General features: G+C 41.6%; 1 protein-coding gene across 6 annotated transcripts in view; it reads left to right on the top strand.

The window, feature by feature from the left end:
- The window catches only part of CACNA1C (calcium voltage-gated channel subunit alpha1 C), a 609,442-nt gene that overhangs the window by 390,238 nt on the left and 201,215 nt on the right, over window positions 1–17,989 (top strand). For all 6 annotated transcript variants that reach the window (XM_063134894.1, XM_063134895.1, XM_063134893.1 and 3 more), the window contains one exon: window positions 8,289–8,450. In XM_063134894.1, coding sequence (XP_062990964.1) covers window positions 8,289–8,450 — 162 coding nt within the window. The remainder of the gene's footprint in view (window positions 1–8,288; window positions 8,451–17,989) is intronic.

Genomic DNA, 17,989 nt, shown 5'->3' with positions numbered 1-17,989 from the left:
ATCCAGGCACTCCGCCACCACCATCCAATCAGCACTCAGGCATTCACTCCCTCCTCTTCTACCCTATACTTAACAGACTAGTAAACACAAACTGTAAGTACATTTAGGGTTGGAACTCTATGCATTTTAAACTCTTTTAAAGACAAGTATTCAAACCTGCGTAATCCCCAGTGAGTCATCAGAGGGTCTGAAATTGATTACAGTATCAGAGCTAGAGAAGATGGTCCCCTACCCAATTTCCCCAATTTAAATCCTCCCTCACGTCTGAAGCTGCTATTTGCTCCAGGGATGTACATCAGGATACTCCTCAAGTCATTTTTTGCTGGGGTATATGGGAATTGTAGTTTCAATGCCACAACCAGGAACAATTAAGATCTTTAGCATCTTACAGGATTAGGCATATAGTAAAGTGTAAATACATGTAAAAAGTTAATAAAACCACCTCTCTTTCTGTGGCTCCTGCTGCCTTCATCATTCATCTTATGGTTCCTTCACATGTACCATCTTTTTAGCATATATACCCTAAAAATGTAATACACATGGAGGACAAAATGTGTTTTAAAATATGTGATCACTATGTTAAAATGTGTGTACATGCATCCAGGAAATCCCATTGGCTGAGGTATTTTACCATTGTATACACATATCTTCAAAAACTTGCATTTCTGTCCCATAATATCTCAAACACCTCTAGTTCTGAGGCACCTGTGGAGCCTGAAACCACAGAGAAGTCCCTATGGGCCTAGGAGAGAAGAACAAATTGTTTTGGCTTTCCTTCTTTGGGCTTATGCCATAATGTGCTTCTGAACCATGTAAAGAAAAAGAGTGGTCACAAAAAATGTCTATGCTTCTACAGAATAAATATTTTATATATGTTATCAATGTAAATAAGTACTATAGCCTGTGAGCTCTGTGAAGGCAGTTAACACATTTTGCTTACTGAAACATTTATGGGGTTGGTTTCAGCCAACAGCAGGCAGCTACAGTTATTTTCTTTCGTTCTTTTAAGATGAACCGATATGCTTTTTATATAAATGTGGGGAACTGTTTTAGACCCTAAATTATTAACGATACAAAAGAGTAGACTAAAAGATTGTAAATAATGTTTTTGATAGCTCTATTTCCTCAGTCTCTAGCCACATGTCCATCTTGAATCACCTTCAAGTTGGATATATATATATATATATATATATATATATATATATATATTATTTTGGTTTTGGGAATTTCAGATCTGATTCTTAGGCTTTTGCTAGACCTAAACGAAAATCCAGGTGAAAGGAGAGGAGATCCCGCGATGCAACTATCGCGGGATCTCATCGTAGGCTAGATGTCAGGCGCAACGAGCTCTGGAGGAGAGCTGTTGCGCCCGCCATTTTTTGTTCTGTTTTTCAAGGTAAGTTTTTTTAAAAAAAGTTTTCCCATCCCCCACCCTGCCCCTGATGGGCGCAGCTCCCAGCTCCTCACGAGTAATTGCACGTGGAGCTGGGGAAAACCGCTTACACGAGACCACGTGAAATACTGGGCCAAAAGTTGTGCCCATTATCCTGGGGCAAGGGAGGGTTGATCCCTGTCTGAGCCTGGGATCCCCTGTGCGTCATCTGGATGCACAGGGGCGATCCCGGGTATTAGCCCAGGATAACCCCTCCTTTAGCTAAGGCCTTAGTTATTTTATCCATATCAATGATGTTGTTAATTCAATTGATCAAGAAGAGAATGAAGAATTTTCCATTCTGCTGATTTTTTTTTTTTTTTTTTGCCTTCTTTATCTCTGTTTTTCATGTCGCGTTGAGTCCTTACAACTGCAATTCTAATGTTCCTGAGAGGGCATCTCAGGAACCATAGGATATGTTGGAACTTCCCTCTAAGGGCGGAGAAAGAGGTTTATTCTTAGATGTGGAGGTCCAACCTGGGAATTCCCTTCCTAGCCATTGCAGAAACCTTTGTGTCCAGTACCTCTCTGATGTCAGTACTCTTAACATCAGAGAGGGAGGAAAGGAGATGTCCTGAGGGGCAGGGCCACAGATCCACAGACATACCTCCAAACCAGCTTGAAATCCATGGGAAGGAACTTGTACAAAGAAAGAAAGAAAGCCCAGGGAGGTGGGGGGGAGCAAAAAAAAAAAAACTCCTCTCCCTTCTGGCATGAGCCTGGTAGGTCTTTTCATATGGTGGTTTGTCTGCCTTCAGATCTCCCCAATGTAACAGGTAGCAATGCCCTGCCCAAGATATTTAGATAGATCATCAACAATTGTAGGGGAGTAGGAATAAGCTTTATTTAAATTAATAGGACTTGGTCTGAGTAGACATGTATTCTAAATTAGCACTGTGAGTATTCACAATAGCAGTAATATAATGAACAATGTTATCTTTTTAAGAATACTAGAACATTTTATTTTCACATTTCAACTCTGATAAAAGGTCGTTTGAGCTGACATCTTAGTTTGCCTGCACTCACCGTTAGTCAGTATCTGCAGTTTCTTTTCCCCTGTGCAGTTTCCCTTCAAATGTGATAGATTCTGCAGTTTTAAGGGACAAAGATCCACATTGCCTGCTTACAAATACTGTCAACCTATACCTATCTAAGAGAGTTGGTTAAAAATAAAATGTATATGGGTTGTAATCAGCTCTGGTACTCAACACCTGGATGTGGTGTCATTCACCCCTTGCAAAAAGATTTGTCATGTTTGCTGGATCTCTTTAATGTGCTGTATTTGAAGAAGTCTGTACATTTTAGAATTTCTCTGAATATCTGGATAGTACTGTTCAGAGATTGTAACAGCACATTCAGCTCATTAAATAATGAATTTCTTTGGATGTGAAAACAGTTTGTGCTAATGGGTCTCAGCAAAGCATCCACACTCATGTATGGTGCCATTTTGCAATAATTTTCCTCCTCTTCAGAGTTGGTTCATTACCTTAGGGAAGCTTTTCTAATTAACCCCCTTCCCCCCCAAAAAACCCCATGAATCTCTTGGTGCACTTGTCCCTCGGTGTTTTGTCTGTAATGCCATCTCCAGTTAATGAAAGCATTTGATTTGTATAACCATACGTTTGTAAGCCCAGAGGACCACGATTGGGAGCCGCCATTGTCTGCCTTGTGCCTCTGTAGTACACTTGAGTACTTTAATGGAGTGGTTAATAATGAACATACATTTGTGCACCTGAAAAAGCAAAGTGTTGTTTTGCATTCCTTAATGCCTTCTCAAATGCTGTGAAAGGATCTGATCATAAATACTAAATCAATTAATCATGAAACTAAGCCCTTGAGGTGCTTGCTCTCTATGTTATAGCTGCATTTAAGATTGATGTCTCCAAAACACTCTGAAAACTGAGGACTTCTTTAGTTTATTTCAAGCATCTTATAGTCACACAATGACTTCCAAATGCCCCCCTCCCAATGAAACAAATCTCAAGATTTAGAGACATTCAATCTGGGCATCATTGCCCAAGGTTAGCCCTAGTAATGGAGGGCTATATGGAGAGCATATGAGTGCTCAGAGACTTCTTCAAGCATTGAAATGAATAGTGATGTACAACGTTGGATCTCTGGCAAGCAGTATGAAACCTCTGGGTTGGCCAGATTTAAAATATATATTAGGAATTTAGTCTTCTTACCTGGTCAACATAATAGTGCTTTTTGCAACTCATGCTCCAGTCAACTGACCTTAAGGAAATCATACCTCCCGAATAATAATTATAGCCCTGGACCAGCCCTGACATAATCCTTCACTGGCTTTGCGAAGTCCTACATACTGATGCAATTCCCAGGCTGTTACATTTACCCTTTCTAATGTGGATATGCGTCAGATTTGGATGAAGCACAACCAGAATCAGGACATTTCAATACAGATGAAGTGTATTTCCCTCTGAAGCCAAAAGAACCAAAGCCACTCCAGAATGAGACTTGGTTAGTGGCATTTGTTTCAGAGTCACACAGTCTTAACTATTATTGAGACCCATGTAAATGCTTTGAACATTCTGGAAAAATAGTTATACAAATATGTATTCACATCAGCATTGTCTAATAACTAATGTTAAGCAAGGGAATTGGACAAGAATTCCTATAATGGAAGCTGGGAAAATCAATTGAGATGGTCAGGACCATCATCCTAATGGTTTCTTGGGACTTGTCCTTATGGGTAGCATTCCAAGACTCAGGTTTATATCAGGCTATATTCTGGGCAGGAAGCTAATGACCTTAGCATGGTAAAGTTGTCCTCCCTCTCCCCCCACCACCACCAGCAGTGCACAACATGGTATCTCCCTTGATGCCTTACTGTAAGAGCTCCTTCCTCAGAGTGAGGCATTGGCAGGAAGGTGGCATTTGTCTCATTAGCACAGGCCATCTCCAGAACCACCTCCCCGCCAATGCCTCACTTTGAGGAAGGACCTCTCACAGTAGGGCATCTGGGACGATCTCTCTGGAGAGCTGTGCTGGTTGTTCTTTCTTCTGAGTGGCTACTGGGGCTTCCCAGAGAGCCTGCTCACCTGATGCCATGCTCTGAGGGGTCCTCAAAGCGAAGCATTGGGTGGGTAGAGCTCCAGAAAGCTGTGCCATGATAGAGCACCAGGCAGGCCAATGCATCACTTTGAGGATCCCTCAGATCATACCACTGGCCTGCTGTGCCAGAGAGCTGCATCAGCTCCTCTCCTTCTGCAGCAGGAGAGAGGCTGGTGCAGCTCTCCAGAGCAGCCAGCTGCCCTCTGGCTACTCACCTGATGCCATGCTCTGAAGCCCTCAGAGTGAAACATATGGTGGGTGGCCACAGCTGCTCCAGAGAGCCATGTGTAATAGCTGCCCAGATTTTTTTGGGGGGGGCAGGGGGGTTACCTAGTACAATCAACTCCATTGCTGTTGCTTGGATTCTTCTGCCAGTAGGAGCAGCTAAACAAGCCAGGGATGTCCCGTCCTAGGCTTGGTTAGTGTTATGTCTGAACCAGGAACTCTGGCTTGTCTTTCCCCCAACAAGCCAGAACTGTAACCTACCCTAGCATGTGGGTTGTGTTACATGTGAACCAGAACTTAAAGTCAGGCAGCAAGTTTTATGACCCCAAAAATGATAATTTGTCTTGCTATTTTATTAATACTTTCAGCTATTATTTTATTTGTCAAGCAAATCGCTTTGCATAAGGAATAAAACCTATTAAATATGAAAACACATATTTCACAGAATATTAGATGCCTACCCCAACCCAACCCTTTCCTTTCCCACCTTTACCCCCATAAGAAACAGAAATTTGAAACCCAAGTTTAACTTGGCCAATTAAATAAAATATATAGAAAGGTTTCTTGACTTGAAGAGCACTTTTGCCAGTGGGCACGGGCAGGGGGAGCTTCCTAAGAAGAACCATGCTGGATCAAACCAAAGGTCTATCTAGTCCCACATCCAGTTTTCCACATTGGCCAGCTAGATGCCTATGGGAAACCCACAATTGGAACAAGAGCACAATAGCCTGCCCCAGTGCCCCGCTGTCGTTCCCCTCCATGAATTTGTCTAATCATCTTTAAAAGTTATAGAAACTCTGAAGTAATCCTGGAAGTTCTCAAGAGGAAGTTACGCATGTATCATTCAAGATTGTTTTATATATGAATTGTGTACTGTGAATATTATATGGAAAATAAAGGAATTGGGAAGGTGATTGTGCCAAATGACACATTGGGATCTGTGTGATTATATCGAAAAACTTAGTTATATTTTTCTTAGCCTAGCTTTGTTAGTACTGAGATGTTATGATGTTGGCCTGTAACTGTGATGACCTCAGTGTCATGTCAAAACAAATTGATTCTGTAGTGAATGCAGCATGTCTCAGTTAATTTTTCACCAAATGACAGTAATTAGTTAAAAATGCCATATGGCAATATTTTGAGCAATAACGGGATTAAATAGATGCTTCTGTTGTTACTGCTTATAACACACCATCAGTGTGCATAATGCTTGTGGTGTGAGGTCCTAGTCTCAGAGGTTTATAGTTTCTATAGTTTATAGAGAAACAAGACGGCAAGACAACATGGAAAAAGAGAAAAAGGGTGTCATGAAGATTGCAAGCAAATGCATTATGCATGAGTTACAGTACAGCACACTTTTGCATTACAGCATCAGGATTAAAGTCACAAGGGAAATTGTAAAAGGGATGTATTCTAAAGGTTGTAGGCTTGAAAGATAAGAAAAGGAGAGATGGCAGTGAACATGTTCTGAGGGGCAGAACTAGTGGCAGATTTCATTTCCAAGAGTCAAAAGAGGATCATGAAGGCAGCTAGAGGCAACAGGAGATCTCAGAGTGAATAAGAAATGTGGGTAACGCCACAGTGATGCAGCTTGTTAGTGGAGATCTTGGGCAGGAAACTAACAAGAAGTGTATTAGGTCTAAATCAGCCTTGGATAAAGCTATATTATGGGGTGGGAGTGGGAATTATGTGCTAGATTAATCAAAAGAAGAATATCCAAAGGCTGTACTGCTCATTCACAAATGTTAAAGCATTCACTAATTTTGTTAAGAAATTAACTGTAATCACTAATATGTATGCTAGTTATTTTAAGATCACTGTTTTCAAAAGCGGAATAGAACGACTTGTTCTTAAGAGTTTCTGTATGAACTTGCTCAGTTAGTTTTTGTATGAAGCAGAAGCTTACCTTGGGGCAGGGAGGACATTTAAACATGCGCTGAATCATAGAATAGTAGAGTTGGAAGGAGACTATAAGGCCATCAAGTCCAACCCCGTCCTCAATGCAGGAATCCACCATAAAGCATACCTGTCCAGCTGCATCCTGAATGCCTCTAATGTGGGAGATCCACTACCTCCCTACGTAATTGGTTCCATTGTCATACTGCCAGAATGTGTGAATGGATGTACTGGAACCATATCATACTATAATTCTCTCTAATGGTGAATGTAGATGGTCAAGTGCCATTTTAGAAAGTGAAATGGGGCTACCTAAAATAAGGTAGTGATTTCCTTAGAGGACTCCCTATATGCATCAGAGTATATAAGTTTGTAAATTAAAAGAAAAATATTTTTTTTCTTCACATTACAATACCAACATGGCTTTGTGAAATTCAGGGACCTGTAGAATGTTGAAGACATAGAGATAATAAAATTCTATGGTATCAGATCCTATTATCCCCTTGGTAACTCTCTAACTAACTGACTTCCTATCAGAAATGTCAAGCTACAACATGAATTTGGAAAGATTACTTTTACAAAGTTATAAATTATCAATATTTTTTTACAATTGTTCATCTTATAACACTTTATAAGATTCACATGCATCAAGTAATATGATGTCCTGCCATCTTGATATTACAACTTGGTTGCTGCCACGCTAGCCCTTTTCTCTGGAATTGCCATCACTTTTTATGGACCATCCACATGATGATATTATTAACTGTTGCATTCAAGTATTTTCTAAATAATCTTTCTGTGATTTCAGACTTTATTTATGGCAAATATTTGGATATTAAAACCAGTGTGGAGAGGCAAAGTGCTAGCAAAGCTTTTCAGGGCTGCTGTACCTTTAAATTGAAATGTCCACTTTACAAATACAGGTCATAGTAATGCTTTCTTTTATTTGAGCTGGAGGAATTATTATGATTTATTAAATATATTCATTTACCACTGATTAGTGATGAATAATCTCTGATTTGGCCCTTGAATAACCTCTGATTTGCCCCAATGTCAATTTCTCTTACTACCACAGGTGGGCGATAGAGGTGAATTGCAGGTTTCCTCTCATGATCTGTTTCTTTAATTTCTTAAATAGTGCAATTTCACCGTTTGTACTAGGGTGACCATATGAAAAGGAGGACAGGTCTTCTGTATCTTTAACAGCTGTATTGAAAAGGGAATTTCAGCAAGTGTCATTTTTATGCATGCAGCACCTGGTGAAATTACAATAAAACACATGAAATATTAAAAGCAATAAAATATTAAAAATATTAAAAACAATAAAACAGCAATAAAAAAATCAACAGTAAAACCAGCAGGAACAACAATAGCAGCAATAATAACAATAACAGCAGTAACAATACTCATCATGCGTAGGCCGCAGTAAAATAAAACTTGTAGATCGGTTTCTACTGTTAAAGCCATGAAAGTGTTCTACTGAAACCATGTAAGCGCTGTTTATAAAGAGGATGTGTAATATGTTAGTCACTTTCATGAACAGATTAATAAATGTCAAAGAATTAAAAAAAAACAATTTGTATGTTTATTAAATGAAGTAATTGCTGCATACATTTGCCTTCTAATTCTATGTTAGCTCACAGTATTTTATTTCTCATTGCAGGCCTCCAAGTGGTTTTAAATTCCATTATCAAGGCCATGGTCCCTTTGCTGCACATTGCCCTGCTGGTGCTGTTTGTCATAATTATCTATGCCATCATTGGACTGGAGCTCTTCATGGGGAAGATGCACAAGACTTGTTATGTAAACGGTAAAAACCCAACAGGTAAAGGATTCCACCCTTAATGGTGGCCTAAAAATAATTTTAAATATATTTAAAATTACAATGAAATTAAAAACAACAACAACGTAAGCCTATGTTTTATAGCACCATTCAATATCTTTGTAAAGTGGGTACAATGTGTTTTATAGGTTGTTAAGCTGCATACAGAAATAACCAATGGAATTCCAGTTTGATGAGCCCATGATGGGCCCATGGATGCTGCTCTCCCCACCGTATGAATAATTTACCATGTGGAAATGCCACCATTTATTTATTCATTTGACAGGCAAAACCTAAATGTGGGCTAAACGTGGCATGAAAAATTGAGGCACTTGCTTTGAGGAATGATTCCATAGCTACTACGTAGTCATGATAGCTATATATTATCTCCAGTATTAGAGACAGTATGCCTCTCAATACCAGTTCTGGGAACATAAACAGGAGGGTGTTATTGCACTAATGTCCTGTTTATGGCTCCCCAAGGGCATCTTGTTAGCCACAATTGGAACCAAATGCTGATCTAGATGTGCCTTTGGTGTGATCCAGCACAGCTTTTCTTACTTTCTTATGTTGTTATTCAAATGATCCATGTGTCAAAGGAGTGAGCCATGATATATTTATTTATTTTTATTTAGTTAGTTACAATATTTATATACCACTCCCCATACAAAAGACTTTGGAGCAGTGAACAACAAATAGAATAAAGGAATAAAGATGACATATTACATTTTTAAAAGATCATGAGGAAGGGAACTGCTCAGAGCATAAAATTCTGGAGCACTGACTTTCACTACTATTTTTTGTTGTTTCCTTATTATTACTTGTGAGCTGCTGGTTTCGCAGGCTGTTTGCTTTTTTTCTTTCTTTGGTAAAGGAACACATCTTCCTTTGTGTTTAAAATAGTTTGTTTCTTTTAAAGCATTAGAGTAGTTTGGGCTAGACTGTTGGAAAAGGCTATAATCCTTACATGTATCCTTCTGCATCATAACAAAGAGAGGTAATGGCCAATGGTCATAAACATATGCTGTAAATTGAAAAGCCAAAGGAGAATGATTGAAAAGGAAACAGAATGAAAATGCCAGTTTAGAATTTCTTCACAATAGTCTATTCCTTTTTTATTTTATTTTCCTGTTGTGTTCACCAGCTTTCAGTTGGATTGTTTCTTTATTTATGCCGTCTTTTTGGCTGCCATAATTTCTTTTCCTAGCTCTCATTCTTCAGAGTGTAAAGGAAAGGAAAAGCAGCCGCATTACATTTAACCTTGTGAATCAAGGAATAGCACTGACTGGCCAATAATAAAGAACACAAACCAATAATAAAGAACACAAGCTGGTTCAGTAGCGCTCTGTGGAGTTTTTAGATGCCTTCTAACAGCCTTCTGAGAGATCTGTAGATGAACATCTGGAGACTTATGGAAGCTGGAGCAGGCAGAAAGGTCCACTAAATAAAAAACCCAATATTTTATTGGCAAAAGTCAGGTGAAAAGAATGAAAGAACCTCTTTGGAGGATGACCTAGAGCTTCCTGAACGGAACGTCCTGGAGTTGTAGCCTGTTTGTATGAATCTTCAGGTAGATCAGAGGGATCCTCAGCCTTTGAGGGAGACAGCAACCGAATCTTTCCCTCAAGACATGAAGAGCCCCCTCTCTTATTCAGAGGTGGAAGCTGAGTGACCACCTAGTCGGAGGGAATACAGGTGCCTAAAGGTGCAGGTTTGGTTGACCGCCAGGCCAAGAACTGCCAGCCTGAGGAATAAAGATTCCTCACAGGTAAAACTCACGAGTAAGACTCTCCGTGAGTAGAACTTTTTGTGATGGCTTGCAGATGTGCCCTGGGTAGGGCTTTGAAGATTCAGGCTCAAAACCCTTCAATTCTAGGTGGAGCATTGCTGGAGCTGGCTAGCTTGTTTGCCGTAGAACCCTGTGTGTTTGGACCTTGCTGGTTTCTATCTTCGCTGTCTTTGCACTGCCTGAAGCAGGACAAACATTAAAAAAGATAAAATCCTTAAAGGCAGACTAAGATTTACACAGATTAAAATGTTAGGGGAAATAATAATGTTTTCGCCTCATGTTGAGAAGATTGCAATTCTGGTGCCAAATTAACCCCTGGGGAGAGTGTTCCACAACTGGAGCACCACGGCTGTGAAAGCCTTCTCCTGTGTAGATGAATAATGTATCTCTCTGATAGAAGAGGCTCATTGAGAACTGCCTCAGCAGAATATCTTAAAGCATGAATATTTCCTATGGAAAAAGAGGCTCCTACAAAAAAATTGGGTCCCAAGTTATTTACAGCATTAAAAGTAAGTACCAGCAATTGGAATTGAACCTGGATGCAAAGAGGCAGCCAATGAACTTTTAAAAGTGGCACAAACATACATAAACTGGATCATGCCAGCGAAAATTTGGGGAGCAGTGTTCTGTACTAGTTGAAACTTCTGAGTTGTTTTCAAGGGCAGTCCATTTATAGTGCATTTATACCCCATCCCTTTCCTTCCCCCAAACATCTTCAACAGCAAAGTTCCATTTCAACATGGAAAAGCTAAGTCTTCTATGACCACAAACAGAACTTAAAAGTACTTAATTTTGGCTGGATCTTGCCAAATGGACAATTTAATGTCTTGTCTTACCTGCACATTTTCTATCAGTTTTGCTTTTTCAGCAATTTTCCATATTCTGCACAACCGCTTTTTAATAGGAGAAGAAGGTGGCCAATATCACTGGTGGGCTGGAAAACAGGTCAGCAGAGGCTGAGCCAAAGGGTCACCAGAGGCAGAGTCATTGTTGTGCAGAGGAGCTTTTCAAGATATAGAAGTTGGTCATCTAGCTGTCCTGCACAGATTTTTTTTAAAGATATGACATTGTGAAAATGAATTACAAGTCAGTTTATGATTTATCCACATTCACAAAAGCATTATGAGCCATCCCATGGCTTTTTCCCACATTCACAAATGCGTTATAAGCCAGCCCTTAATTTTTCCACATGCACAAAATAATTAAAAGCTAGTCCATGATTTTTCCAGGTTCACACAGCATTATAAGCCAGTTAATCATTTTTCCAGGCTCACCAAGGTATTATAAAGTAGATTCACAAATAAATTATGTAAACCATCCCCTATTAAAGCACATTGACATAATGGGATTGTGTTGTACTGGCTCCTCAAAGCAAACAGAGAAATAGCAACCAACTAAACTAAAACTTTCTCTCTCCCTCCCTCCCCGCTCCTTCTTTTCCACCTATTTTCCAAGAATTTGATTGGCTACCTTGGCTCGGCCAATGAATCAGCAAGCAATGAGCCCCTGGGCGGCCATCCTGTCACCCAGTTGATCCCTTCCCTTGCAGAAGGGGATCCTATTGCTAGCTCAGTGTAAAAACCTGAGCTGAGCCATTTTTTAATTCCGCTGATCCAAGGGAGTATGTCCCACAGGAAGGCCTTGAAAAGCCTTTTTAAAGCCTGTGGGGAAAGGCTCTGTGAGTTAGCGCACATGCACTTACAAAGTCCTAAGAATGATGCTGTTGTGCCAGATCAGGAATTCCTGAGCTGAGCATGGCAGCACAGCAGCAGCCACAGTAAGAAGCCTGCAGTGTTGTGGTGGTGGTGGTTAAATACAGGCAGACATGAGGGTACAGGGAAAGACAGGCCATCCCCAGTCCTGCAGTTGGAACTGCCCCTGGAGGGAGTAAAAAATATGCCATTTGTTGGCAACTGGTATATTTGCCTCTATTAAAAGATTCTAAGGCAAGCCTTAGTGCTTTTTAACTATTCCATTTAAAAAGCCCAAAAGAATAGCAGTAGGGTTAAATGGAATGTAATAATCTGTCATCAGTTGAAACATATAATTTCCCCCCACAATTTTCTAACTTTGAAGCATCTCCAACAGATATGATACTATTAATTTTGATTGCTATAAGTGGCAGTTTCAACCTCCTTTGGAACAAGATGGGAACAAGAAATTGCCTTCCTAAGTCACCTTCAGCCAGTAGTATTTAGCTCAAGAATGATCTGACGTCACATATTTTTTAATTATTTGAAACATTTTTATAGCGCTTTTCAATCAAAATGTTCCAGGGTTGCTTACAATATGCCATAATACAATAAAACAATAATCCATACAACATTTAACAACAGTAGCACATTACGCCAGTCCTTTTACAACTTCATTGGCTGCCAGTCCAGGTCCGGGCCCGATTCAAAGTGCTGGTATTGACATTTAAAGCCCTAAACGGTTTGGGGCCAGGTTATTTGAAGGAACGCCTCCTCCCATATGTACCTACCCGGACCTTAAGATCATCTACAGGGGCCCTTCTCCGTGAGCCCCTGCCAAAGGAAGTGAGGCAGGTGGCTACTAGGAGGAGGGCTTTCTCCGCTGTGGCACCCCGGTTGTGGAATGAGCTCCCCAGAGAGGTCCGCCTGGCGCCTACACTGTACTCCTTTCGTCGCCAGCTGAAGACCTTTTTATTCACTCAGTATTTTAACACTTAATTTTAACTTAAATTTAAATTATACTGTTTTAACTCTGTATTTTAACCTTATATCAATTTTGCTGCATGGTTTTATCCTGGTTGTGCTTTTTATATTGTATTTTGTATTTGTATTTTTAACTTGTTGGTTGTTTTATGATGATTTTAATTTTTGTGAACCGCCCAGAGAGCTTCGGCTATTGGGCGGTATAAAAATGTAATAAATAAAATAAATAAATAAATAAAATAAAATAGTAGCAGACAGTGCTAAAATACATAAGCAAAAATAAAAATGCATCAAAAGTTATTAGCCTAGAGAAATAAAAATGGTTTTCACCTGGTGCCTAAAAGATATTAGTATGTCTAAGGAGAGTTCCACAAGCAGGCTGCCACAACTAAGAAGGCCACCTCTCAAATTGCCACTTGTAACATGAGATGACAGGGCAGCCTAAGTACGGCCTCCATTGAAAATCTTATTATATTGGCAGGACAGTATGGAAGAAGATATCCCCATTTGTATAGGACTGTGGAAGCACCAGTCCTTTGAATTGTACTTGGAAACAAATTTGAAGACAGTGAAGCTCTAATATGATTTAGTTGCTGAAGCTAAGGAAGCCTTTAAGCCATGGTTACATATTTACTGGCATGGTTCCAAAGTTCCATGAACCAAATTCCACTCATATTATAGGGCTTTCCTCCCTCCTTCCCAATTCAGCCCCTTTTGCTTCAGCAGTCAGGGTGCAGGGTGGCTTGAGCTTTCTCTGTGGTGGGAGAAGACACAGTTTTCTTCCAGCATGAAGAAAAGAAAAAGGAATAAAGGGAAGGGACATCCGGAGCAGGGCAACACTCCTGATGTGGTGTCAGGGGACAGGGCCGTGCCTCGTGATGACATCTGGCCTGCAGGATGGGGTGCAGTCCGACTCCCCACCCCATGCACCCCTGGGGTATGGCATGGGGAGCTGTAGTGGGAATCTGAAAGACTCAGGAAACCCCTCCCCCTTGCACAAGTGGAAGCGGCTTGCATGTCCAAAATGGCGCATTTGGATCAAGCCAGCATATAAATTGCCCTGAGCTCCATGAAGCACAAGCAATAAATAAATATATCAAAAAGTAGGACTTACAAAATGTTGGTGTGTTCAGGATTCCAGCCACCACCACCCTCTCCCTGTTTTTCCAGATCTTCTTCGTGGTCTCTGTCATTCACACATCTGGGCTCTGCACCTGTGCGGAGCCTCATTTGGGAAACTTCCATAGCTGAGGCGTTTTGGGTGGGACCCCTCCCCCGCTGCATACTGTGCATGCCTGAAAGGGTTCCAGCCCATTCCCCTCAGTTCTCCTTTGACCGCCATCGTGGCAGCATCGTTTGGAACTTCTCCAGGTTTTACGAATGGCACAGGCCTTGGGCCTTACAGCGCAGCAGGCAGCTCCTACAATTCAGGATCCTGGTTTTGATTCAGTTACAACAGATGCTGCTCGTCCGGTGTCCATACCAATGTTATCGGCGCTGCTAGACACAATTAAACAGTCTTGGAAGTCACCTGCTTCTATGCCTTCCACTTCCAGAAGGCTTGAAGGTCTATATAAGGTACAATAAGAGGATGCCAGCTTTCTTTTCCAACACCCGGATCCCAATTCTGTGGTGGTTGAGGCAGCACAAGGGAAGACAACACACCAGCATTCATCTCCTACAAATAAAGAAGGCCATCGCTTAGACCTGCTGGGAAGAAGAGTGTATTCAACTATCAGGCAGCTATGTCTGGCTACCAGCTTTTGGTGTGGGAAAAGGTTATGGAACACCTTCCTGTTGACAAGTGCAACTTGGCCTGCTTATTTCACAGTGAGACAGCTCGTTTGTCACGGCAACAGATTCATACTTCTCGACATCAAGTGGACTGTAGCTCAAAGACTTTGATTGGAGCAGTCACACTTAGGAGGCATGCCTGGCTCCGAACTGCAGGCCTGTCACAGGAGGCATCCTCCAGGATCAAAGATTTGCCATTCAACAATTCAGGTTTATTTAATAATAAACACCGATGAAGCTTTAGATGCAGTGCAAAAGGCTTGCAGCCGTTCTACCAACAAGGTCTCATCCTTGTTTCTCCTTCACACAATCTTAGTGGCCTTGTCCCCAGCAACAGCAATCTATTTACCATCAGCAGCCTCCACATCAAAAGAAACAGTTTCCCGCCTTCAAGGATAAGAATTTCCCCAGGAAATTTGAAGGGGCTTCTCGATGTCGATTCTGACTCCAGAACCGCCACCCTTTTTCACTGACAGATTGGCTTCATTTTTTCCTCTGTGGTTGACAATTATGTCAGACACATGGGTACTATCAATCATTCAAATAGGTTACAGACTTTCAGAGCCCTTTCTCCTCTGGGCACTGTGAAAATAACCTCCCAAAACCCTACTCAGTAGACTGAGATCAATATGCTCCTTCAGAAGGGAGCCATAGAGCAGGTTCCTTGGAATTGTTATCGAGAAGGGTTTTATTCAAGGTATTTCATGGTGCCCAAGAGAGACAGAGGACTCTGCCCCATCTTGGACCTCTGTCTTCTTAATACTTACCTCGTGACAAGAAAATTCTGCATGATATCACTCGCTTCAGTTTTGCCACTTCTTTCAAGAGGGTTTGGTTTGCTTTCATCAACCTTCGTGATGCTTACTTTCATGTAGCCATCAACTGTTCATATCGCAGATACCTCCGCCTCATCGTAAGTGACAGCATGTACCAATATACCATTCTTCCCTTCAGCTTTGCAATGGCCCTGAGGGTTTTCTCTAAGAGTATGGCTGTAGTATGTGCTAATCTCAGGCTAAACAGCATCGAGGTATACCCTTACCTTGACGATTGGCTTCTTGTGGCATCAACAAAACAGCGGTTCAAATGATCAGTGGAACTTACCTGTACCCTCTTAGAGAAGTTGGACCTTTGCATCAACTACGAAAAATCTTGTCTTTCTTCCCAGAAGTTGATCCAATTCATCAGTGGCGTTCTGGACTCAGTAGCCTTTCTGCCAGAGGATCAGGCCCACAGGATAATAGACCTCGCGATCAAGCTCCAAAGGATTACCATCACCACAACCTTCTTGATACAGAGAATGCTAGGACTTATGGCTTCCAAGACAGCAGTCATATAAGATGCAAGGCTCAGAATGAGGCCTCTACAGAATTGGTTTCTCCGAAACTTCGATACCAAGAACGACGCTCAGCAGATGTGGTTACGTGTAGCTTCACGCATCAAGATGTCTCTAGTATGATGGACTCAGAGAAGCAATTTATCGGCCGGAGTCCCATTCCAGCCTCCGCCCCCATCAGGGAACTTAAGTACCGATGTGTCGCAACAAGGCTGGGCCCACGTTATGCAGGGTTGACAGTGCACAGACATTGGTCAATCCAAGAGGCATCAGAACACATCAATCTCTTGGAGTTCAGGGCAGTCGAGAAAGCCCTTCAAGCTTTCGCGTCCAGCCTGCTGGGCCGCCTGATCCAAGTGGCTTCAGCCAACACTGTGATGGTGGCCTACTTGAACAAGCTAGGGGGAAGCAGATTGACGTGACTTCTAGAGTTAACTCTAAACATATTCAAATGGTGCACTTTGCAGCAGGTCTGTCTTTCGATGGTGCACGCTGCGGGGGTGGACAACACTAGCAGATCGACTCAGCAGAACGCTACAGTGCTCACATAAGTGGGAGTTAAACAGAGACACCTTGAGGAGCCTTTTCCATTGATGGGGGCAGCCTGATATTGACCTTTTCACTACCGACAACAATGTGATCCTTCTGAGTTTTTGCAGCAGAGCAGGACGCAGAAAGGGCTCACTTGGAGACGCCTTTACGATCCGATGGAGTGGGACCCTATTTTATGCTTTCCCTCCATTTCCACTGATCTCCCAGGTGCTTACAAAAATCATACCCAACGGGACCTCATGCATCCTGATAACACCATGGTGGCCTCGACAGAAATGGTTCTCATACCTCCTGAGCCTGTCGGTAAGCAAGTATTGCAGATTGCAGGACAACCACAATCTTCTTTCTCAACAGCACGGTCTAGTCAGACATCTAGACCTTACTATATTCAGGATGACAGCTTGGAGGATTTGCCCTCTCCCGTAAAGAGCATTCTGATGCCTCCAGAAAACCTTCTATGCAGAATTTTTATGCTAAGAAGTGGACTGTTTTTTCTGATTTTGCTGCATTGCATAGTTTCAAGCCTGAGCAGACTTCATTACAACACATCTTGTTATTTCTGCATGGTCTGTTTCAAAGGGGTCTATGTCTGTCATCTATACAGGTTTACCTTTCAGCTATTTCATCAGTTTATCCCCTCATTAGAGTTTTTATAGTTTTTTCGCATCCTTTGATGAAGAGGTTTCTGAAGGGCCTAAAGAACCTCACTCCAACGGTTCGTTCAATTATACCAGCGTGGAATTTATCCGTGGTCTTGAAGGCTTTGACAACCGCACTGTTTGAACCCCTAGCAAAAGTTGACTTCATGTCACTTTCTTGGAAGATTGCATTTTTGGTTGCAATAATGTCAACGCGTCAATCGAGCAAGCCATGTGCTCTCCGTATTGATCTTCCTTATCTGACTTTTCACAGAGGTAAAGTGCTTCTTAGACCTGATGTTGCTTTTCTTCCTAAAGTTGTTCCTGATTTTCATTTGAATCAGGATATCGTACTGCCTGCCTTTTTCCTTGCTCCTTTGTCCAAACTGGAAACCACTTTATACAGCGCAGGACATTAGCTTTATACAAGGACAGAACAAGCTCCTTCCGAAGGTCCCCTCGTCTATTTATATGTTATTCTGGACAGCATAAGGGCTTGGCACTCTCTTCTCAGCGTTTGTCAGCTTGGATAGTGAGAACGATTACTTTGGCATACGAACTGGCAGTTCTGCCCCTCAGGGACCCAGTTTGTACCCACTCAACCCGAGCAGTAGCCGCTTCAACAGTGTTTGACAGGAGAGTCCAGATCCCAGACTTATGTAAGGTGGCGACCTGGTCAACTCTATCGACGTTTGTCAAACCACAACACCTTGATCTGCGGGCCTGAGCTGACTGTGTATTTGGAAGAGCAATGTTGT

Source organism: Elgaria multicarinata, chromosome 9, assembly GCF_023053635.1.
Source record: "Elgaria multicarinata webbii isolate HBS135686 ecotype San Diego chromosome 9, rElgMul1.1.pri, whole genome shotgun sequence".
NCBI lineage: Eukaryota > Metazoa > Chordata > Lepidosauria > Squamata > Anguidae > Elgaria > Elgaria multicarinata.
Note: the sequence above shows the minus strand (reverse complement) of the source record. Positions and strands in the feature narration are given on the sequence as shown.